The 24084-nt window shown below is 48.0% G+C and overlaps 3 protein-coding genes, 2 long non-coding RNA genes and 1 pseudogene across 8 annotated transcripts in view; 4 read left to right on the plus strand and 2 right to left on the minus strand.

The window, feature by feature from the left end:
* Nucleotides 1-451, plus strand: part of LOC114844605 (cytochrome P450 7B1) — a 5829-nt gene extending 5378 nt beyond the window's left edge. For all 3 annotated transcript variants that reach the window (XM_029132098.3, XM_029132099.3, XM_055503856.1), the window contains one exon: nucleotides 1-451. This exon is cut by the window's left edge and continues 400 nt beyond it. The gene's annotated coding sequence lies outside the window, so the exon portion shown is untranslated.
* An 890-nt stretch (nucleotides 452-1341) lies between these two features.
* si:ch1073-184j22.1 (erythroferrone) lies at nucleotides 1342-4140 on the minus strand. The gene is made up of 8 exons (XM_029132192.3): nucleotides 3627-4140; nucleotides 3430-3546; nucleotides 3233-3347; nucleotides 2788-2915; nucleotides 2436-2547; nucleotides 2253-2334; nucleotides 2093-2171; nucleotides 1342-2021 (listed from the first exon to the last, which is right to left on the minus strand). The coding sequence occupies exons 1-8, from the start codon at nucleotides 3801-3803 to the stop codon at nucleotides 1923-1925; spliced, it is 909 nt and encodes a 302-aa protein (XP_028988025.1). The 5' UTR covers nucleotides 3804-4140; the 3' UTR covers nucleotides 1342-1922.
* Nucleotides 4141-4683: 543 nt separating this feature from the next.
* Nucleotides 4684-9255, plus strand: LOC114844651 (mitofusin-1-like). Its single transcript, XM_029132193.3, has 17 exons — nucleotides 4684-4999; nucleotides 5106-5241; nucleotides 5634-5796; nucleotides 5902-6030; nucleotides 6094-6201; nucleotides 6270-6377; nucleotides 6487-6640; nucleotides 6865-6932; nucleotides 7003-7124; nucleotides 7205-7331; nucleotides 7400-7504; nucleotides 7711-7813; nucleotides 7886-8106; nucleotides 8305-8406; nucleotides 8479-8675; nucleotides 8749-8883; nucleotides 8959-9255. The coding sequence occupies exons 1-17, from the start codon at nucleotides 4885-4887 to the stop codon at nucleotides 9023-9025; spliced, it is 2160 nt and encodes a 719-aa protein (XP_028988026.1). The 5' UTR covers nucleotides 4684-4884; the 3' UTR covers nucleotides 9026-9255.
* A 337-nt stretch (nucleotides 9256-9592) lies between these two features.
* Nucleotides 9593-19932, minus strand: LOC114844648 (PEX5-related protein-like; annotated as a pseudogene).
* LOC129603305 (uncharacterized) lies at nucleotides 10983-12390 on the plus strand. The gene is made up of 2 exons (XR_008693071.1): nucleotides 10983-11123; nucleotides 11355-12390. It is a non-coding gene; the product is annotated as an uncharacterized LOC129603305 (long non-coding RNA).
* Nucleotides 19933-19950: 18 nt separating the features above from the next.
* Nucleotides 19951-21490, plus strand: LOC129603306 (uncharacterized). Of its 2 annotated transcripts, none has more exons than XR_008693072.1 (2): nucleotides 19951-20101; nucleotides 21442-21490. It is a non-coding gene; the product is annotated as an uncharacterized LOC129603306 (long non-coding RNA). The 2 variants fall into 2 exon arrangements; XR_008693073.1 differs by having other exon boundaries at nucleotides 19980-20105.
* The last annotated feature ends 2594 nt before the right edge of the window (nucleotides 21491-24084 follow it).

Consider the following 24084-nt stretch of genomic DNA (forward strand, 5'->3'; position numbering starts at 1 on the left):
CTCTGACCTTCACTCTTTGAGTCTAGGATTGGACCCACTCAGCTTCTGATGTCTCATTTAGCTAACCGCTAACAGCAGGCTAGCTGTTGTTGTTTCCATGGTAACCTGTATCTGCAGACACAGCCACAACCATATGGGTATGTCTACCACACGGCGACGCTAGTGTGACGTGACAGCATAACACGGCCCGGTCCATCAGATCTGGACCGGGCCGTGTTAGTCTGCCTCCAGCCTGATGTGTTGGATTGTTTGGTCACAGCTCATCGTGTGGTCACATCTCTCATCGGATGAACCACTAACAACCATGTGGGATGTTGGTGGGAAAAGGTCATAGGATCGTGTCCTGGTTAAGACACAAACCAAACTGTGAGGGATGGAGTTGATGGTCTGGAACAGAGCTTCTGTGAATTTGTAACACAATCAGAATAAAGTCACGTGTGTAACATGTGGACCTCTGGCTGCTTCTTGTCTCTTTATGTGCTGATGGTCGTGCGCCGCTTCTTACCCACTAATCTCTAGCTGCCTTCAGTTAACAGGAGCTCAGCTGACGTGGCTGGGAGGTCAGCTGGTGCATGAATCCATATCAACTCCTACCTCGTCTGGTGACGTCCGTCTTCCTCTTCACCCTGTACAGGCTCCGCCCACCAAGTAGCAGCTCTGGACTTATTCAACCAGAGGAGTCTGTCCTGGCTCAGTGTGTGAGACCCCAGAAAGTGAAACTGTCATGTCCTTTTTTACCAGGAGGAGGCGCTAATGTGCTGTGAGCTCTTCCCCACAGGTTCCACATCACAGGGACGAAGCTGGAGGCCAAGAGAAGCCTGAGCCCAGCTCCACCACACGCCTGTGAGCGTCAAGGTTTCCTCCAGACAGACACTGACGTCAATGAGCAGACGTGTGTGTGTGTGTGTGTGTGTGTGTGTGTGTGTGTGTGTGTGTGTGTGTGTGTGTGTGTGTGTGTGTGTGTGTGTGTGTGTGTGTGTGTGTGTGTGTGTGTGTGTGTGTGTGTGTGTGTGTGGCCTGCTGTCAACATCGCCTTCATTATTCTGTCAACACACCTTGTACAGTAATTCAGCCTCTGTGTGTTTTTGGAAACCTGGTGCCAAACTCCAGGCGCCACTTTGAGTGTGATGATCTCACCTCGACCCACTTTCACTGGTTAGTGTGTGTTTACAAGAGCGGCGCTGTGGCTACGGAGGTGCCTGTCTCTGCAGCCTGAGCCCCAGCAGGAGCTCACTGGGCCACAGCTCCGCAGGTCAGTGCTGATGTTTTGTCATTTTTTTCATATAACAGTTAAGCAGAATTTCAAAATTTCAACGTTTGCAGATGAAACAGAAACATCGCTGCCATTGATCAGACTGTTTATTTGACCCGTGTCTGTTTTGTGCAGAGCTGAACGTCACAGCTTGTAGCGTGAGCCAGTGGCAGTGTAAAGCTTTGGACCATGTTCTGCTGGGGAATCTAGGATCGGACCCTGGATTGTGACCGGTGGTAGAATCTCCGCGTTGTTTGGACTTCGTTGCGCTGATGCAACACGTTCCCTGGCTGTGCCTCCAGCAGGACGATGCTTCCTGGTTCTGGAAGGTTCACAGGTTCTGCTGAGCTCTGGTACCAGGTCCAAGCCTTCATGGGTCAGGGACCCACACTGTATTAACCAGGTGGTCCAAATGTTCTGACGGATCGTCTCTATTATAAATGTCAGTGAAATGACCTCCTACAGTTGATTCTCTGTAAATTGAACAGGATTAGTCACTGAAGAAAAGGTTTATTATCGTTATTATTGTTATCATCGTTCACATCTGGGGAATAAATATCAATGCAGACTCTCGTTAGCACAAAGCAGTCCTTCATAGCACATGAAGGAAACGTGAAGCTGTGCTGAGTACAGAACCAGACCCGTCTGACCCAGCCAACGCCGCTCGTTCTCACACTCCCAGCAGGATCCCTGAGAACAGAGAGTCCTGCAGGACGCCGACGGCCGAGCCGGTGCCGTTGTCCACGAACACAGACACGTACTCTCCAGCCTGCAACACAGACACAGCGGCCTCAGACAGAGCTATCAGCTGATCACAGGGCCGAGGTGCAGGCGTGCTACCTGTAGGTAGAGCGTTCCTGTCAGTAAGATGCTGAAGGTTCCCCCAGCAGCTGCCGCCCCCATCACTGACTCCACAGACCTGCCACAGAACGGAATGTCCTCTTAGTGTGACCCAGTCTGTTGGTTCTGACTCTAACCTGGGCTGTAGTCCAGTACTGACAGGTTGCTCTGGCACAGGGACTCAATGCAAATCGCTGCTCTCACGTTGTCCCTGAGCCGAATCTGGACCCGATCACCAGACTCTGAGAGACACACACACACACACACACACACACACCAGGTTTAATGAGTGCAGGAGGGATGTGGAGCAGGAATCGACAGGGCTGCGCCCCTGAGCTCTCACCTATCAGGAGGCTGGCGGTGAGCTGGTAGAAGCCAGACAATGGTGCAGTGTAGCGGCCGGTGCTGGTGTTGAAGCTCCGACCCCTCTGGAGGTTCCGCTCTGAGTCTGAGGGCTGCAGGGGTCAAAGGTCAAACAGAAAAGCCAGTAATCACTGCCACAGGCTGGAGATGCACCCACAGTAAACCTGCTACAATCACAAAGTGCGTTTCTTCAGAGCCGAGCCTTTAAACAGGTCATACCAGTGACCTACACATGGATGCTGTGTGAGCGTTCTCTGTGGACCTGAATCCTGTTTTCACCTGGAAACTGCAGAAACAAGTCTGTGAGCTCAGCATGAAAGTTCCAGTCTGACCTTGCTGAACGGCTGCAGCTCCAGGAGGCTGCGTCGTGGGACGGACACGGTCTCCAGGAGACGACTGAGGAAGGACGTGGACACACGAGGAGGACGGTCACACAACCAACACACTCCCCCTGTGGAGTCTGACGAAGGAGGAGCAGTGGTTAGGCCTCATCGCAGCCTACACGGTTCCACTAACTCAAGTTGAAACCTGCTGGACCCAGACGCTGGAAGCATCATTAACATAACGGTCTGATAATGACTCACACACAAACACACAAACGTGCAGCAAAGACGCAGGAATGTCAGGAATCCTGCCGCTGAGCCAAGTCACATCCACGCTCCACAAATTACCCCTATTAAGGTCTCAGACTGAACACACAGGGAGAGCCAGGATGAGGCCCAGTGCAGAAACGGACCGGACAGATGAGGTTCTAACCCTCTGGCCGTCTGCTCTCACCTCTTAGTTTTTGCTGCAGCTCCTGGATAAGAAGCTGTTGTTGGGGCAGGGGGGGGGCAGGAGGGCCCGGAGGCCCTTGGGGTCCTGGTGGTCCTGGAGGACCTGGAAGACCGTGCTGCAGAACAGAGAGGTGAGAGCTTGGTTCAGTCGGTGACTGAAGCTGAGATGAACAGTCATCAGGGCTGAGGCCGTCTCACCCTGGACGCCCTCCTGGACCCTTTGGTTCTGCGGTTGTCCCCCTTGTTGGAGTTTCTTCTGAAGATGAGCCAGGAGCTGAGTGCAGACATTCTGGACAGGTCCGAGGCCGTGGGCTCCTGTGGTACACGGGTTAGAACTGATGGGCATCGTGTTCGGGCCCATGCTGCATTAACCTCTGTTTCTTCACGGTTCTTACCAGGATCTCTGTGCTGGCGTCGTCCTCCTGGACCTCCTGGACCTCCTGGACCTCCTGGCCATCTTCTCCCTCCACCTCATGGATGCTCGCTGCCATCATGGTTGCCATGGCAACCGTGGTCAGTCCCAGGAGCAGCCACAGCAGCTGTCCTGGCCCAGCGCGGGGTGACGTGGCCATGCCAGAGGAACCACAAGACGAAAGAGTTCAGGTCTGTGTCTTTGTGGCTCTACGATGTTCCCATGATCTGCAGCCTCACGACGCCGCTCTGCTCATAGTGAGTGTTCTGGCTCTGTGAACAGTGTGTGTCTGTGGAAACTTTCTCTGCTCCTCCTCTCGTCAGTCAGTGTGGGCTTTTATCTGCTCCCCAGCTCCTCCTCCTTCTCTCAGCGCCTCCTCCCTCCTTTCTTCAGCTGTCACTCTATCCGTCTGCACTCGTCTCTCTAATGTCTCCCCAGCGTCTGTCTGTCTCTGGTTTATCTCCTTCTGCCATCGTGTGTCTTCCTCCACACTGTGTTTCTCCTCCTTTCCATCCTTTGCATTTTGAATGAGAATTTAAAGTTGGCTTTAATATGAGTGAGGAGATAAGCAGCCGTCATGCAGGGAGTCCGTGCAGCTGTGTTTATACATTTTGGGGTTATTGAATGAACCTCGGTCCCACAGACAGCGTCAGATAAGCTGGGTGTGGTCAGACCCACATGATGAAAGCTGCTTTGGATGTTGCCGTCTGTGATGAAACTCCAGCGACCGTTTGCATTTTCCTCTGAATCTGAGGGCGGCTGATAGAGACACACCCACGTCCCTGTGTTGGTTTATCACCGCCTGTGCTCGGGTCAGAATCCACACACAAACCTAGACCCACTGGACCTAGTAATGAACCACAGAGACTGGATGAAGTGGACACGTTCTTCATAAACACAGCATGTGATCAGTGACAAGGGCTTTAAACCTGAAAACACGTGTGACACTGAGCAGGTTGTTGAAGGTGAAGCAGCTCTAATCCTGCTAAGAGGATCTGTACACACACACACACACACACACACACACACACACACACACACACACACACACACACACACACACACACACTTTGCTTCACTCTGCCTGCTGAGAATCTCTTCAGTCATCAGATAAGGGACGATGGAGAAACCCTGAAAACAAAGGGTCCTCTGATCTGGGCCGACAGCGTGTTCACGTGTGGAGCAGCAGCGTGTTAACGTGTGTGTGTGCGTGGGTGTGTGTGTGTGTGTGTGTTGGGGTCATGGACTCCTTGGACCCGTCTCCTTTGCGGCGTTTCGTGGTAGCCAAGCGATCGATCACTTCCATCTTCGATCAGCTGCTGGACTTCGTGAAGGAGGGCTACACCTTTGTCGATGGTCTGTGCATCCAGAACCTGAGACCGACCCTGTAGCTGCTGCAGAGCTGTCCTGCTGAGAGTCCAGGAGGTGGTACAGTAGTTCAGTGTGTTTTGTCTGTTGGCAGAGGTGTGGCGGAGCCAAGACCTGGTTCCAGTGGCTGTGGAGGAGCAGAGTCTGGAGATGCAGAGCTGTGCCACCAAACTGTCGACCATCAGAGAGGTTCTGGTCCGGAGACACATGAAGGTGGCGTTTTTTGGCAGGTGAGTTCTGCTGTTGACAGGTCAGGTCCGCTCCACTCGCCTCCTGCTCCGGTTCTTTACCTCATTCACAGTTTATTTATTAATAAACTCGAGCCGAGGCTAATTTAAAGGATACATTTATTTAAGTCTTAGTGTCCAGAACCAGCTGGATTATGTATCAGACCCTGTTCAGTCTGCAGCTGGACCCTGGTCGGGTCAGTTTCCTGCTCAGGGCAGGTCTGAGGGCGACTGTGGCCTCAGATAAACTTATCTCTGACCCACAAACTGCTGCTTGACACAGATTCACGCCAACCAATGTTTGTAGGAGCTGATGATGCAACAATGTCTCCCTGTAAATGTTCAGAACCAGTCCTGGACCTGTCCAGTGAGTGAAAGTGGTCTTTGTTGTTCAGGACCAGTAACGGGAAGAGCACAGTAATCAACGCCATGCTGAGAGACCGGGTTCTGCCCAGCGGCATCGGACACACCACCAACTGTTTCCTGAGGGTGGAGGGAACCGACGGCGACGAGGCGTATCTCACCACCGAGGCGTCCAACGAGAGGAGGAGCGTCACTGTAGGTCCAACAGAACCACGAGACACACACACAACCATAAAACAAACAGAAACACAGAGGCTCTAACAGAACCAGACTCAACCGACGTGATCTCTCCATTTTCAGACAGTGAACCAGCTGGCTCATGCGCTCCACATGGACCCATCTCTGGACTCGGGCAGTCTGGTCAAAGTGTTCTGGCCTAAGAGCCGCTGTGCTCTGCTGAGAGACGACCTGGTGCTGATGGACAGGTATGTTTCCACACACTTTCAATCATGGAAAATGGATGATGTTTCTGACCTTTGACCTTTGGCCTAGCCCGGCACCGATGTCACTCTGGAGCTGGACAGTTGGATCGATAGATTCTGTTTGGACGCTGACGTCTTTGTCCTGGTGGGAAACGCTGAGTCGACGCTGATGAACACTGTGAGAAACCAGCTGATTGGGTCATTTCCCATGGTTTCTGAATGGGTCTAACACTGTTCTGTCTCCAGGAGAAACTGTTTTTTCACAAAGTCAGTGAGAGAATCTCCAAACCGAACATCTTCATCCTCCACAATCGATGGGATGCGTCAGTCAGCGAGCCCGAGTACATCGATGAGGTCCGTGCAAGAATTGAAGAGGTTCAGGTTTCATTGATAACATCTAAACAGAGTCGACAGTGATAGTGATGATGATGATGATGAAAGGTGTGCTCCTCCCGCTGCCCAGGTAAGGAAGCAGCACCTGGACCGCTGCGTCAGCTTCCTGGCTGAGGAACTGAAGGTGGTCAGTCTGGAGGAGGCTGCAGGAAGGATCTTCTTCGTCTCAGCCAAAGAGGTTCTGAGCTCCAGGATGCAGCGAGCACAGGGCATGCCTGAGACAGGTGAGACGAGTGGAATAGGAGCGACATGTGAGACGGGTGGAAAGGTGGACTCCTATTTATGGACAGGTGGTTCAACAGTCCTTCCCACCTCCCAGAATGTAATAGCTCTCATGACGGCTTCTTTTGTTCTTGCTCATGTTGAAGCAGGAGACAGACAGACGGACTGAAGCCTGAATCTGGGCTTTGGATCAGGAGTTGACCTGATTTCCTTCCTCTTCCTGCAGGTGGCGCTCTGGCTGAAGGCTTCCACGACAGACTGAGGGAGTTTCAGACGTTCGAGAGAACGTTTGAGGTAGGAAGTGAAAACGGAGCCGCTGCTTTAGGTTGTGACCCGGTCTGGTCATGGACCCTGTCCTCTGCAGGAGTTCATCTCCCAGTCAGCGGTGAAGACCAAGTTCGAGCAGCACACGGTGAGAGCGTGGCAGATCGCCGAGGCCATCAAGGCTGTGATGGACGCCATCAACGTGGCCTCCGCTGACAGGAAGTGAGAGAAGCACTGATGACATGACCGGAGGGATCCTCACTAAAATCAGACTCAGTGGGTCTCTGACCTTTGACCTTTAGAATCTGCTGCCTGGAGGAGCGGGAGGAGCAGCGGGACCGGCTGGACTTTGTTCGAGGGCAGATTAACCGTCTGACCGACAGCGTCAAGGAGCGGATCAGGACTCTGACTGACGACACTGGTGCCAAGGTACAGAACGGAACATCTGCTCACATCGGCCTCGGCCAAAGGTCACAGCTGCTCTGTGTCTCTGTCAGGTCGCCTCAGCGCTGTCGGATCAGATCCGCTCTCTTCCTGTTCTGGTGGACGAGTTCAGAGCCGACTTCAACCCGACGCAGGAAACTCTGCAGCTCTACAAAACTGTGAGTCCTGTGAACCCATCGGGTCAGATGTTCTGGGTGTCACTTACTGTTGCTCACCTGAGCTCCACTTGGTTGGTTGTTTCATGTTATTAAGCAGAAACGTCTTCATTGGTAAAATCCTTCTGTTGTGTAATTTGGTGGTGGTTCTCCAGAACCACGCAGACACGTCGTACTGATGCGCCTGTGACACTTGTCATCCTGTGTAGAAGCTGCTGCAGCATGTGGACGAGCGCCTGCTCGGGTCATTGTCTCATCGCTGCTCTGTCGGCGTCATCCGTGACATCAGAGACGCTCAGAGACACATGATCGGTACGACGCCACCTGAAGCCGCGTCCCGTTGAGTTCCTCACAGAGTCTGATGTTGTTCTGCTCTGTCCTCAGACAGCGTCCGTCCTCTGCTGTCCCTGTGCGTCCAAGAGCAACTCTCTGCTCCTTCCACCTCCTTCGAGTTGACCTTTGACCTCGGCCTCGCCGCCCTCTGCGCAGATTTCAGGGAGGACATTGACTTCCGGTTTTCTTTGGGCTGGACCGCCCTCGTCACTCGCTTCATCGGTGCAGCCAGTGCCAAGCGAGCGCTGACCCGCTCTGAGTCCAGACTGCAGGTCAAACAGAACACTGTAGAACCAGCAGGTTCTTACTCTTATGCTTCTGTCCCATCCACCAGGCACTCAACAATCCAGCCTGAAATAGTTCATCTGAATGTTCTTTGTTCAGCATCATGACAGGTCAAGCCCCCCTCAGACCTGAACACAGGCTGGAACTGAGCTGTAACATGAAAACGCCTCCCTCTGTGTCTGCAGGACAGCACCACATTCAGAGAGGATATGCTGGTTTCCATAGCAACGGGTCTGGTATCCGCCACCTCCCGAGCGTCTATGACGGTGCTGGTGGTGGGTGGAGTGGTACGTCCCACATAGACCCGAGTCCATTCTGACCCCTCAGACCAGCTCCTCAGGTGTGTTGTTGTTGTGCAGGTGTGCCGCTCGGTGGGCTGGCGTGTCATCGCTCTGTCCCTGTCCCTCTACGGCCTCCTCTACCTGTACGAGAAGCTCACCTGGACCGACGCCAGCAGGGAGCGTGCTCTGAAGCAGCAGTTTGTGGAGCACGTCTCCCACCGGCTGAGAGCCGTCGTCCCCGTCACAAGCTCTGCCTGCAGTCAGCAGGTGTGCAAGTAAGGCCACGCCCCCAGCCGTGCGCCTCACCTGACGGACCCGGCCTGTTGGATTAATCTGTGTGTGTTGTAGGGAGCTGTCGTCTACCTTCAGCCGTCTGACTCAGAGAGTGGATCTGAGTGAAGCAGAGCTGGAGGGAAACATCCGACAGCTGAGTTTCAGGATCCAGAGACTGGAGAACATCCAGAGAAGATCCAAGGCATTCAGGTCAGAGGTCATACCTGCTGGGGGGGTGGGGACATGGGATCAGTTCCATGAATTCACAGGAACCTTGTTTTTCAGGAACCGAGCCACAGACCTGGAGACTCAGCTGGAGGCTTTTTCTGTTCAGTACCTGCAGGGAAACTAGGGTAGACCAGAACCAGGTCCTGCTGCTGATTGGGTCCAGCATCAGTAGAGCTGTGCCGGTGGTGGTAGAGGTTCTGCTCACATAGAAGTCAGTGTAGTTCTAATGGTTTGATCATTGGATTGTTGATCTTTGTTTTCTGGTCTCTCACCTTAATCAAGTCTGTGTATGATGTGTGACCTGCAGCTGTTCTGATCCAACTCAAGTGTCATTAAACAGAACCTTGATGTGAATGTGAATGTGTGAGCAGCTCAGTGGGGCTGACGTTAGCAGAGAAACAACCAACCTGCTAAGAACCTGACTCCTCACCATCGGGTTTGAGTGGACTCAGCCGGTTCGGTTCTGTGCCTCGGAAACATGTTCCTTTTTGCATGATGACCAGAACCAGCAAATGTTTGGTAACAGAACAGAAGCTTCTTTGTTTTGCATCACAGAACCTCAGTTCTCTGCTCAGATGAGTTCTGACCCATCACCAGCACCACCAAAATTCACCAAATCTTTGAGGTGAAATCTAATGAAGACGATCTGAGCTAATGAATGTCGGTGACTGATCTGAACAAACGGCGCCTGTTTCAGGTTGTGTTCACTTTGTTTATTGTTTACAGGTGATTATAGTCTGTGCGTTTGTTTGCGCTGAAGCATCCAAAGCACAAACCATGAGAAAAACCAGAAGCTGCACAGGGAAGACTGAGCAGCAGGCGGCCAACGGGATCTGCTTTAGTTTACAGCTGTTGGATGTTCCCTCTGCAGCAGAAAGGTGAAACATCAAACCACGAAGCAGCAGCAGCTCAGAAAACCAGAGTAAGAGCTGAAGATTAAAACCATGAATCTGACGCTTGACACTAAACCCTGCAGGTAGAAACAGGAAGTGACAGGACATCGGGCTTCACACTAAAAGTGTGGGTGAGTTTAAGGTTTTGCATCCAGACCAGCTGCAGGTTCAGCGCTTCCCAAGACTGGTTTTTATGGCTTCACAAGTTTTTAAAGGAAACAAACGCTGAGATAAAACAATGCTTTTGATATTTAGATGTTGAACTTCCTCCTCCTCTTCATGAGACCTGAAGCTTCTGATGCAATGTTTTCTAACTCATGCATCTAACAGATCAAAGTCTTAATATTTCTGTTTTCCTAATAATTAGATACAGCATTTAGTAAATGAAATCATCTCAGAGTCATCCAAAGGTTGGCATAAGTGTGAATAACTAACACGACTAATGCAGCTTCTAGTTCTAAGAACCAGGTTCTATCACCACAGACATTATACAGGTGGGCGTCCAGCGTTTAATCAGTGGTTGTGAGAAATCGTTCACCCTAATAATTCCTACACTATTATATATGATGGCGGCCTGGTGGCTCCGTGGGCAGAGGGTCAGTCTGGGAGGATCCTTCACACTAGCTCCCTGGGCGCTCATTTGGGGATGGGTCAAATGCAGAGGACCCAATTTCTCCAAGAGGATCAATAAAGTTTGTCTCATCTATTCAGAGATGCAAATTATTCATAATCATTATGTTGCTGTTTTTTACTGTTCACATGTTCCAGGTGTCATTTTACCATCGTGAACCTCTATTGTCTGTAAACAATTAATAGTTAATAATATAGTTAATATATAGTTATATGGTTATAGTGAAATGATTTGTTGACCTGATGGTTCAGTTTGTATCAGACCTGGAGCTTTGCTAGTTTACATTTAGATAAACAGTAAAATGGCTTCAAGGCCGTCAGAGGCGCTGAAAAATGTTGTCCAACACATGCTGCTTCCTGTCCAACAACAGGGTGTGTACAGGAAGATAAAGGGTTGTCGCTTCTCAGTTCTTTGGCTTCCCTCAGCCTCTGGGAGGCAGGGACCACAGAATCCGTCAGACGTGGCCCATTTCAAAGGCCCTTGTCAGCAGGTCCAGGTCTTCGGCGCTGGCGGCCTGGAACAGCTCGGGACAGTCCATCAAGGACACAGCGATGCGCAGAGCGGTCCAGATGTTGGCCGACATCTGTTGGTGGCTGCAGCGCTGACTCCGCCTCTGCTGGTTCAGGGCTGTCAGGAAGTTACTGACCGCGTCCCTGCAGAACCGGGACAGGAACCATTTCAGAACATGAACACATGAGGTACAAGTCAAACGTTAAAACCAACCTGACAGAGGATCCACATGTAGTATAGTACGACACAAACATTAAACTTTGTTTACTTTGAATTAAAAGCTTTGATTCATAAACTCAATGACACTATGACTCTTTATCACACTGTTGGTTAGGTAGGAATGACATACAATACATACAATAAATAGAATGTTTCCATCCAGATGCTCTTTATTGACTGTAGCTCTGCTTTTTACACAGTCATCCCCCACAAACTGTCTACACCTGGACTGTACCCTACACTCTGACTGGCTACTGGATTTCCTGACAGGCAGGCCTCAGTCTGTAAGGATTGGAAAGGAGGTCAGACACCACCGTAATGAACCACACAGGGGTGTGTCCTCAGCCACATCCTCTACACACTGTTCACCCATGACTGTGTCGCCTCCCACAAAGACAAAATCATCCTGAGGTTCACAGATGACACTGCCTTGGTAGGAAGGATGACTGGGGGAGATGAAGCAGCCTATAGGAGCGAGGTGGCCAGTCTCAGACCTCATCAGCCACTGTTTATCCAGGAGCTTGAGGTACCTTGGGGTCCACATCAGTGAGGACCTCACCTGGACTCTTAATACCACACAGCTGGTGAAGAAGACACAACAGCGGCTGTACTTTCTGAGGATGCTGAGGACCTTTAGTTTGTCACAAAAGGTCCTCAGCAACTTCTGCAGCTGCACGGCTGACCAGCTACATCACTGTGTGGTACGGCAGCACCACAGTTGGGGACCGCAAACGTCTGCAAAGAGGAGACAGCTGAGGAGATCATCGGGACTTCTCTGTCCTCTTCTCTGTCCTCTCTGCAGGGTATTTGTCATCAAGGGTCCACAGGAGCGCTGCCTTCATCCTCACGGACCCTCAATATGGACTGTTTACACTCCATCCATCAGGTCGGATGTGCAGGAGTCTGGAGTGTAGCACCTCCAGGAACTCAGCCGTCAGATTACGAACAGTCAACCAGGTCTGACTGCAACTGACTGATGCTGCTGTTATTGTTGCTATTATTATTATTGTTACTATTATTGTTAGCCTTATTATTATTATTGTATCATTACTATTAAATATTATTTTTATTATTATTATTATTATTTTTCTATATAGTTTGTATAGCTTTTAGTTTCATTTCTGCTATCTTCTTTTTATTCATCTGTCCCAGCATTCATTGTGGACAAGCAATGTAAGAATTTAATTGCACAGGAACCTGTACATAAAACAATAAACGCTTTTTACTTTGACTATCCTCTCAGTATTTGACCTGGATTTTTGGGTTCAAGGCTCCACCTTGTGGTTGGACCCTGAACTGCCTTCTTGGTTACACTCCACTTCGTTACCTGTGGGCGCCGAGGTTGATGCAGCTGATTCCCAGGTTGTATCTGGACCGGATGAATCCAGGCTGCAGCTCCAGCGCTCTGGTGTACGCCTCCACCGCCTCCTCGCTGCGGTTCCCGTTCGCCAACGTGGCACCCAGACGGTTCCACAGCAGGTAGTCCTGCAGTCAAAAAAGGGGGAGTCACAGCTGAAGAAGCTTGGTTCGTCTGGACAGTCAAACACTGTGACTGAACCTCAGGAGAACCTGTTCCTACCTCTGGTCTCACTGACAGCGCTGCAGTAAAGGCTTCCACTGCTTTGCTGAAGTCTGAGCTGAGGTTGAAGAGGACTCCCAGTCCGGTTTGCAGGTCTGGATCCACACAGTCCAGATTCAACATAGCTGCTTCCTGGAAGAGGACCAGCACATCCTGCAGCTCAGACCTGCAACACAGATGAGCTGTTGGACTTCTCCCTTAAAGCTGCCAGTAAATGTTCATGGGTAGAAACAAGCTAAGGACAATTCAATAAAGCCAAGTCCCAGCTGTGGGTGGAGCAGGCCCATAGTACCAGCACTCCCTGGGTTGTTACCGTGCTCTTGGTGGGTGTGGGCCCCTGCGTGGCGTGGCTGGGGAACCCTGTAGTGGGCTACTACGACCCAGGACCAGGTGTTTATACCGAGGGTTGTGGCTGATCCAGCGACGCAGAGCATCACACGCCTCCTGCTGCATCCCGCTGTTGGTGAAGCTGACGGCCAGCGCCATGAGAGCTGGCAGGTTGTTAGGGTGCAGCTCCAGACACCTGCAGCAGGCGGAACAGGTAACAGGTCTCACCTGGGCCAACATCATCACAACCAGTCACATTTCTATAAGCATATAGTATGAGACATCACACCTTTGCAGGGATGTGATAGCAGCCTGCTCATTCTCATTTTCAGCCTGAGTCGTCCCCAGAACCTGCCAGGCCTGAAAGACCAGGAGGGGTAGATCACATACACACAGGAGCACAACCGACGCAGCACAAAGCTAGAAAGCTGAAAATAGAACACCAGGTTCCTGCCAGACCTCAACGATGTTCATGCTGAGCGTGTGGATGATGTCTCACCTCTGAGTCCTGTGGGTCCTGTAAGATGGCCGCCTCCAGCAACAGCACAGCCGTGTTCAGGTCTCCTTCCCGGGCCTTCTCCTGACCCTCAGCGAAGGCGTTGGGCCAGTCTCTGTACGGATTGTTGGCGTTGAAGTAACAACCCTGTAGAAAGAAGAGCAGCTCATTCCCACTGCATGGATATTTGTCATGAAGAAATTTTTAAAAAATTTAAAAATGTAACAATTAACAAATCTTTACAAATATTCACTTGATTAGTTAGAATCCAAAGGTTTAGCACAATAAACAAAGAGAGCGAATGTTGTTTAAAACTAAAATCCTTAAAATCCTTTAGTTAAGATTTATCGGTGGATAAAGAACCAATTAAAGGCTGGATACGTCTGAAGTCAGAGCCAGAACCAAAACCAGCTCTGTCCGCATGGTTTTTATTGTCACGCTTCAGTAAATGTAGAGGTGGTTAAATTGGTAAGATAAGAGGAGCTGTTCAAAGTTGGTCTCAGTTACTAATCATTTCAGTTTCAGACTTGATCAAAAACAGGAAACGGCCAACGTGGTGCATCAAACATCTGTTCACACGTTTCAACAGATGTTTAATAATATGTCGACATCAGAGCGGCTTCACCTCCATCACCACGGTGATGTAACACCTGAGCATAGAGGGGATTACTGGGGATTAGGGAGGCGCTCCCATTTGATCTCAGGCCAGAGGATTAAAACCAAGATCAGCACTAGCAAATATTCATCTCCGTCATATTTTGTCTCATTAATCACGGCCTCAGTTTCATGAAACAGCTCACTTACGTTCTCCACGGGTGGAGAAGGAAGAACCGCATTTTGGTCCTCCGAGTCCTCCAGCCAGTTCCTCCGAGCGAGTTCCTCCCACTCTGCCTGCATTTTATCCCAAAACTCTGTGTCCGACTGTAACAGCACAACGAAAACAACAACATCAACATCAACACACGCAGTCCCAGAACTGTGTCCGACTGTAACAGCACAACGAAAACAACAACAACAACAACATCAACACACGCCGTCCCAGAACTCTGAACTCAACCAGTCACAATTCATCTTTAATTCTGACGTTTCACTGCAGTAACTTATAAACAAAGGCTTGTCTGTGTTCTAACTCGTGGCTCCCTGAGCGGATGCAGCTGTATAATGTAGGACCTCATAAATACTGGATCAGTACTCAGTTTCTCAACCAGCTCCTCATTAAATACTCAGCAGGAGGAGGAAACGCTCTCAAACCGCTTCACCTTTAATTGACCTCGTCTACAAACGGTGATCGTGCTTTGAGCTTTTCCCGTTTGTTCATTCCCCTGTTGAAAACAGTAGTACAGCAGTTCCTTTAAAATCGATATTGTTGTTTGCTGGGCTGACGGGTGAACAAATGGGCCGTCAGATCCGATCAGGCCACAACCAATTGAGCGTCACCGTGTCAGGAGTTAAGCTGTACTTTAATACTTTCAATCAAAAGGAGAAGCTGTGATCAGGTCACTGAGCTGAAAGGATTGAAAAGCAGAACCTAAAAAACGCTTCAGGTAAATATGTGATGCAGCAAATGTGCACTTTAATCAATGCTAGAACCCGCCACATGAAGCGATCTGCTGCCGTGAGGGTTAGATGTGAAAGCGGATCCTGGGGATCTGTGTGTGACACGTCTACAGGCCGAGCTGGTGCTGAGTCAGATTCCTGAAGTTCTGCTGAATCAGGAAGTGCAGACGAAATCTGAGCAACTCTGCTGTAACTGCAGCTTTAGAGGGCGCGGCCTGAAAGACGGAAAGGAACCAGGAGATGAAGCTTTCTGCCTCGGACCAGTGAGGCGCTGGTCAGCGTGTGGTGCTTTGTACCTCGACGGCAGCCTTTGCTCTGACGAACTCATCCTCCAGAGACTCGTTTCTGGCCAACAGAGACCGGGTCCGTCTGCGCCGCCTGGGCCCTGCACAGTCCTACGGCACAGACAAAGGTCACAGGGAGCCTCCAGCAGCTCCTTTATCCCAGGACCCCTGAACTACTCACTGCTGGGCGCTATAGTATGAACTCTGGGAAACGTCCACTGACCTGTGTGGACGATATGAAGTCGAGGTCGTCAAAGCTGTGGATGCCGAAGGCGTTCTTTGTTAGTGAATCAGTTTTAAACTCTGCAGACCTGAAGGATCCAAACACAACGAGAAACGGGTCATCAGAACACAATGTGAACAAGGATCCTGAAAAATAGGTTAGGCAGGATCATTTAAGGCCAACTGAGCTGCTAATAGAGACTCTAGTCTATATGTGTGACAACAAGCAATTGGGCTGATTTGGTTCTGGTACCAGAGCAGCTCGCTGGATGAGTGCTGAGACGTGCATCTCTTCTCGTATCTCTCCTGCATCTTTCATCATTCACGTCCAGAGGTGACGGCAGACTGACTGTGAACACAACACGACACAACAAGGTCAGCTGGTGGAAAACGCAGCTTTATAGAAAGACCTGAGTTCATTATGTAACAGAACTCCTTTAAATAATGGTTAGTCACAGGAAACGACGTGTTCAGAGTAAAAGCTCAGATTAAAATCAATGAGAGCTTTTAACTAAATGAGCAACAGAAGCTGCTGTTGGATCCATTATATTACCAGAGTCCAGCGAGGTCCTCTCAGGAGTTCTGGGGCTGGCCCGCCGAGGTTCCACCTCCACCTGAATCAGCTCCGTCTTATCGGGTCTCGCTCGGCGTCGAGGACTCTTCCTTCTCAGAGGACTCCTACTGCTACCACTGCTCTGGCCCGGCTCGCTGAGGTCCACCAGGTCCAGAGCAGTGGACAGAACTGCAAAAGTCAAAGATAAGAGCTTTATGAGAGAATATCCTGTTTTATACACGCCATAGAAGCTCTCTTGGGTCCTGACATCTACGTTCTGGTGTTTTGGTGGTGGTTCCAAGGGTTGATCCACGTTCCAGTCAGTAATTGCCCTCACTAAGATGGGATCAGGCACCATCACTGATGCTGGATTTGGTTTGACCCATACAAGTGTCAAAGCTTCATAATCAATAAAGCTGGCGGTTGATGGCATGTTGATCTTAATGAGCAACAACTGAGCTGTGTGACCTCTAAAAGTTTGATCCTCAGGTGAAGCCTCAGCAGCTGTTCCCTCTCCTCTCGTGGCTTTGGGTTGAACAGAGGAGCAAACAAAGTGAGCTGCCTGTGTGTCTAAGACAGCACCGAGCGTGAGGAGGTCAGAGTGTTAATTAATGGTTGGGTCCCTGCTGAGGCGGAGGTGACAGATGGGCCTAGGAGGAAGGACGACAGCGGAGGACACAGAGAAAGCAGAGGGGCGGAGCGCGCTCACAACCATGTGTAGCTGTGGTTCAGGGCCGTCAGCAAAGCTACGTTCAATTCTCTGCAGATCCAGTTTCATCATATGGTGTCCGTTTAGCATCTGTCCCAGAGGACAGTGGACTCTGTGAGGACATTACCTGCTGTGCTGGAGGCGACGGCTCGGCTGGACGCGGCCTCGCTGCGGCTCTCTGACAGGAAGTCATCGATGGACGGGCTCAGCAGGGGGCGACTCTCCTGCTGCTCCCTGACCAGCTGGAGACCAGAGACACGAGTCAGGGCTACAGCCTCAAAACCCTTTTACAGCAGATGAGTGAGAGGAGCCGCACTAAACGAAACATCTGCGATGGTAAAGCTTCAGTCTGCAAACAGTTAATTCATCAGCGCGAGACGGGAGCGAACTAGAAGGAGCCTGAACAGGTCAACACCAGAACAGCTGATCCGCTGCCAGCAAAGTTCTACCATCATCTGAACCCAAAGACAAGCCGAAGCCGCCGCCGCTCCAAAGGACGATGACTGGATCAACACAGTGACCGAGGCCAGGACAGTTATTAAAGACGGTACTGTACATGAAGGTGCAGGAAAGTGATAAACAGTCATGGTCGTCATGCCAACCTTGGTTGTCACGGCGACGGGGGGGGTTCCTTCACTGGACGCCTTTTTACCAGGAAGCTCCTTCAGCACCACGGCAACGACCTTTTCCCCTTTGCCCTACAACAGTCAGAGCGACAGGTTCACTCATTCATCCTCAAACAACAGTACTTCCTTCCTTCGGTACTTACTTCCTTTCCCTGACACGCCTTCGAGCAAGGCAGCACACAGCTCTACAGGTTTCTGTAGAGCTACAGGTTGATAACATGAACGGATCCATCAGCCCATTCAGAAACCAGACCGTACTGGGAGGAAACGATTGAGGAGTCGTGATGGACGTTTGTTAGAGAGAAGACGAGCTGATGGAGCGAAACGAGCGAGCGCGAGCGCAGTGCTCAATAAAACATCACCCTCCTGCACGTTTATTATTAGAGCGGCTCAAACGCACATGAATCATGGAGGAGGGACGAGAGCGGCTGCAGATGCTTCCAGTGAAGCCCACAAGCCCCTGATGTCAGTCGGTCAGAACTGCGAGCTTGGTCCGATAGCAGAGAAAACCCAGAGCAGCGATTGGGTCGGAGCTGCTCATCTCCAAAAAGACCCAGAAACCAAAACCATTCCAGAACCGTAGAATAAAGTATCTGCTCTGCTCACGCTCATGTGCTGACACGCACATAATAATAATACTTTAAATACAGGCTTTTAATTTGAAATACACAAATACTTTACTGTAAATTCTGACCTCAAAACATAGTAGATTTGCTCATCCCATTTAAGTGGGCAGCTGAAAGAAGCCGATAAAGTTCTGTCAATTTGGATCAGACCAAAAATAACCCACTGTTGTGCTGAGCCAACAGTACTTCAGTCCCAGCAGAACCAAACTCAGCTCAGCAGAACCACGAACATATGTAGCAGATCGCGAGCACCTGGACACTGTTACACGTTGTACTGCAGCTACTAGTTCTAGTAGTACTAGTAGTAGTACTCTTCCTCAGGCCAGATATCAGATTTTAGCCCCTGGAGCCTCGGGTTCTAACTATATCACAGGAACCCAGGCTGCATAAAAAACAATGTTCTGATTCTGACTCAAACTAAGGAAGGGTCTGACTGTAATCATCTAAAAACCAACATTCACCAAATATCATGAAACCCGGTCAGTGTTTGTACATTGGACTGATCCGGGTCCTTCTTTTCCTGCAGCATGAACACAAACATCTGACGTGTTCAGACATTGGTGTAAGTTATCGTCTCACGGGTTTAAACAATCTGTGGACTTAGATCTGGAACTGTGACCCGCTTTGGCTGAGCTCCACACTTATCAAACCTGAGCTTGGGACTCACCATCCACCCTTTAGTTCATACACAAACCCCAGACGGACACAAAGAGCAACAAGCGAAGCTGACCCAGGAAAAGCTTCCTGGAGTCACCGGGAGGCAGAGGCACCACAGATGAGAGATAAGACCCAGAAACAATCAGAACCAAACTGGGAAAACTAGAAAACCTACACACTGGGTTTCGACTCATCAAATGCAGAACCCATCGATCTGAACCAGAAATAAAAGCACAATGTTCCCTACAGGAGGTACGAGGTCAGAGGTCAGCGTCTGGTCCACACAGCAAAAGATCAAACTTTCTTTGTTGCATCTGATCAAAGTCTCGTGATCTGACTCATTCAATCAAAGCATCAAAGCCCGGCATTACATACATTTCATGTAGCAGAACTCTGCTGGTGCTGGTTTTATAAAACATTCAACTCAAGCCCAGTAATAAATATTTTATGTAAAGTTTGTCTTTAACAGATGCTGGCAGAAAAGAAACACAAGAAAAGCAGGCAAGGAACAAAACCCCACTAAAGATTCCCAAACAGAACCAGCTGATAAAAGCCCAAATCAAGAAGTCAAGGCCCAGAACTGAACTGCAACCTGGTCCTGATCCAGTCTTTACCACTTCAGTTTATAAAAACAGACGCTGCTGAGGTGACGGGTCAGAGCAGAACGTCTCCCTGCAGTGGACAAGGAACCGGGCCGTTTGACGTGCTTTTGGTGGATTCGGCACAAGGAACCAAATTAATCTATTTTTTCTTAGGACTTAGGTTTAAATGTTTCTTTGATTGTGAGTAAAAAAAAATCACGTGTTCTGCTACTTTGCCATCGATGACGTCACACACAGGTGGAAACAGGTAACGCTTACCTGGACCTGGTACATGTCTCCGGCTCAGTCCGCTGCAGCAGATCTAGGATCAGTCCTCCACGGGACGCAGCTGCGGCCGCCGGGAGTCCACCTCACCTCGGCTGTGCTGCGGCGAACTGCTCGGTGTCTGCCCGGAGATTCCGCTGCAGCACAACGGAGAGGTCCCCGTCCGATCCGGTCCGGTCCGGTCCGGTCCGGTCCGCTCTGCCTGGTGCTCCGGTCTAGCTCCTGTTGGTTTCTGTTCAGTCAGTCCGAGCGCACAAACGCTGCGGAGCCCGGTTTTCATCTCGCTCCTTTGCGGTGAGGGGCGGGGTCAAAACAAACCGAGCAGAGCCGATATGTTACGAGCGGCTCCGAGGTCAAGTTCCTCGGATTAAAGCGACTTCCTGTCTGGTATTTCACTCTAAAAGCGAAAGCGCTAACCGAAAGACGACCGTTGAATACGTGAAACGTACGTACGCACATCAGTAGCTAGACTGCGAACTTAATAGACACTTGGCTCATGGAATCTTCTTGAAATTAAGAGTTTTTGGCAGTGAAATGCATTTCAGCGCTATAACGGTCACCCCAGATGCTTAACAACTAGACATCACCTCCAGCTCCTTCAATTCAATTCAGTTTTATTTAATTAGCGCCAAATCACAACAAGGTTATCTCAAGAGAGAAAGAGACAAGGTTAGTTAAATATGAAACAATGATGGGGGTTATTGGATAGAAAAGGTAGAAAACAGAGGAGCTCAGTGTATAAATTAGGTCCCCAGCAGTCTATTTCTATTGCAGCTTAACTAAGAGATGGTTCCTGTGACTAACAATCATTGCCAGTGACCTGAAGCATCTCTAACTATAAGCTTTATCAAAGACAACGGTTTTAAGCCTGATCTTAAGCCTCTAACCTCCAGCCAGCACATATTTAGTAATAAATAATGATCATGCACATTACAGTATATATGATGAGGAAACATTCAGATGAGTTATGAGAAAAAGTAATGCATGCGATCGCAGAATGCTGAAGATATGATGATATGGAAAGAGAGATAACAATTAGGAAAATGAAACAATCTGCTCTTTCACATCAGACGTGGCCTAGAATTTTGCGAAAAGTAAACAGAATATTTGTGAAAAACAACTTTAATATAATCATGTGTTTTTACTGTGTTGAACATAATGCTTGACATTGTCAGTCAAACCGTGGGAGCAGACATTTGTCCACAACAGGAAGCTGACAGGCATTTATTAATTAATTTAAAGTGATCATATAATTCCATGTCCACATATTTAAATCTGTCCTAATGTGGCTAATGTGATCAGATCAGCGTTTTTGATCTTACTGAAATAGCATCATTTGACAGTAGAGGGCGCTAGAATCTCATGAGAAGCATCTATGAAGCACACGACCTTTAGCAGCCTCTCTCAGATTTACATGACAGCCAAAAAACTCCCTCAGGGCACATAATGATAATAACGACCCAGAAGCAGACTTGGAGTCTGGAGGATGGACTAATCCTGCCCACTGTAGCTCTGTTACAAACAATGATTCCCTCTGACAGTGCACCTACTGTAACACAGCACTGAGGGAAACGTGCACTGTGACAGCTTCCAGCCCAAAAACACCCACACACCTGCAAATGAAGAGAACTGATCACTTAAAAGTGGCATCTTGAGGAATGTTGAAGCAAATGCTTCAACATTATATACAGATACATTATATACTAACTTTTGTACTGTGTACATTATGCTGACAAATATTACAACTTCTTAATGGATTGTGGTCTTTTTAACTATTGTATCAAGTTCATCTTTAGGTTCAGCCAATCACCAGCAAAACAAGCCACAGAGGTGAGATGCATTAAGAGTAAAAAAAAGTATATCGTCTGTACTAAGAACATTTAATTTTAAACATCATACACTTAATGTTATCACTGGTGTCAAATTTATTCCGAAAGGAGAAACAAAGAGAACAGCTGAAGATTCAAGTAAATGTAAGTCACCACAAGTGAGATGTTACACTGACCTGGACACGAATCTAATCTAATCTAATGTACATTAATTGAACTCTTTACTGTTGTAAAAGAAGCTTCATCCAGGTGAGGTTGTCTGAAGAGTCATGGCAGCTGGAATAGAAACGTTTCACCATCTGTTCAGGAAAGTTGATAAAGACACCAATTATACCACCCATCTGTAAAGTAACTTTGTGATTAGAACATGGACAGTAGTTTGGGCTGTATTGAACAATATTTTGATTCATGCTTGTTAGAAGTGAATTTAGGGCAAATGCTTTGCATCAAGATGAGGACCTGCTAGAAAATGTTGCATTTAACTTGTGATTCTATTCCAACAGAAATGACTCTGGCCAAAGCAATGAAGAAAAAGACCCAAAATAAACTAGAACAAGAAAATGAGACAATATTCATTAAATCTCTCCTGAAAGTATTACAGTATTTTCTCTACTCAATTTAATACAATTACATGGGATCCAAACAAAAGATAGATGTGCTGTCATACTGTGGAAGAAATCTACAGAACTAATCAATCATCAGTAGTAAATCACAAGCAGATGTGTTCAGCTTCAACTCTCTCTTTTGATGAACTGGTTGAGATCATTTGAACTCATAAACATTTATATGTTCACGCAAATAAAGAGGTGAAACCGTAAGAACATGTAAAGTATAGGTCACAGGTCACCTACTGCACCACCAACTAGAGATTCAGCATTCTAAAGAAAATCAATGTGTGAAGCATACGTAGGCCGGGGAGTGCTAATACTTATGACCTAAACTTAATGTGCAACTATTTTTATAGTGGTCAGGTCACATGGTAGCGCAGAAAAGACTTCTAATGGAAAGATGAACCAGTGGAATAAGCAATTAATAACCAACACAAAACAGATTTCCTATTTTCTTTCTAATTTTGTTTCTGTACATTACCAGAGTTAATTTTAAATGAAACAACTCAAATGCAGTTGAAGTGCAGACTTTCAGCTTCAATTCTGTGGTTACAGTACATGCAATACAATGATGCTGGAAGCATTCACTGTATTGTTTTTCTCGGCGGTCATTTTTGTTCCTCCATAAGTTATTAAGCAAAATTTCAGCGAAATTCTCCAATTGAAATGAATAGAAAACCATTTTCAAATCCTCTTCAGCTTTGTCTTCTTTCAGCTTTAACTACTTTCACATACTTTAAGCTACAGAGACCATTTGAACTACAAAACAATCTTAACTATTCAACTATTAATCTATTGTTCAGCTTTTTAATATCTTTAATACTTTCTGATTCATAGCAGTTTAAACTTTAGTCTGTAGCTGCCTCAGTGCAGAGAGTTCCAGAATTTCTCCCATAGACTCCAATGAAAATGTTTTGCTGACTTCTGGGGAGAAAGGCGGAGGACTGGCATTTTACAGAGACTGTAAGTTCTTGATGGAGATACTGATTAAAAAAATTTTGAAAAATGTTCCTGTAGCTTATCATGTTCCTTTTTCCTTTCTGTTCCATCTATGTATGCTGTGCCTTGGGTGAAGTCTGAGCTGATCTTACCACTAACTCCATAAACAACTTGGTAATATTGTTTAGAAACAAAAAAACACATGGACCATTCAAAGGAGCCATCACCAAGTTTACACTTGTCACAGTCGATCTGGTTAAAAGACAAAAGGATGTTGAACTGCTGCTGATGTTCCTTCAGTCAGATGTGAGAGATAATAGACGCATAATTTTTAAGCAGAGTCTATTTTTATGTTATGTAATACTTGTTGTCTCCTAAGGAAATGAAAATAAAAATCAAGCTGAAAAACAACATCTAGGAGAAGAAGAAAATCATCTTTGGAACTTTGGCAGACAAAATTTAAAAAAACATTGACAACTGCTATGAAAGTAAAAAAGCAGAGTTTGTCAGAAACAGAACATTCCCTGTAATAATGTGTCATGAAATTACTATGACTGAATAAACCTTTATTTTTGTGTAACTTTAGGCGCAAAGGGTATTAAAGGAAATGGCATGTTGGAAAAGACAGGTAGAAGATAACGGCTCATGTAACTGAGTCTCAGGAAGTCATGTTCAACGAGGCTAAAGAAACTATGTTGAAGAAGATGGAGGAGCTGAAGGTTTGTGTCATTTACAAATGGACTCTGATGTTTATTCAGGAGAACATTGTGAAGAACCGGGAGTAAACGCTAAGGAATCGATTGATCTGTCTGAGCACAGACCTTTACCTTCCCAGGTGAAGAAAACACAGCAAGTGTTCTATTAAATCATGGTACTGACTCATTTCCATTAATGTAATTGTATTTAATTGTGTATCTTAATAAATTTAGTTTTAGATTTTCAAGAGGAGATTGATACAATGGCAGGATACTACAATTACCTGAAAGACCTCAAATTAGTCACAAACTAATACTGACTCCGACTGGAACTTCACACAGGTCAAGGACATCTGA

The sequence above is a fragment of the Betta splendens genome, chromosome 17 (assembly GCF_900634795.4).
Source record: "Betta splendens chromosome 17, fBetSpl5.4, whole genome shotgun sequence".
Lineage (NCBI taxonomy): Eukaryota > Metazoa > Chordata > Actinopteri > Anabantiformes > Osphronemidae > Betta > Betta splendens.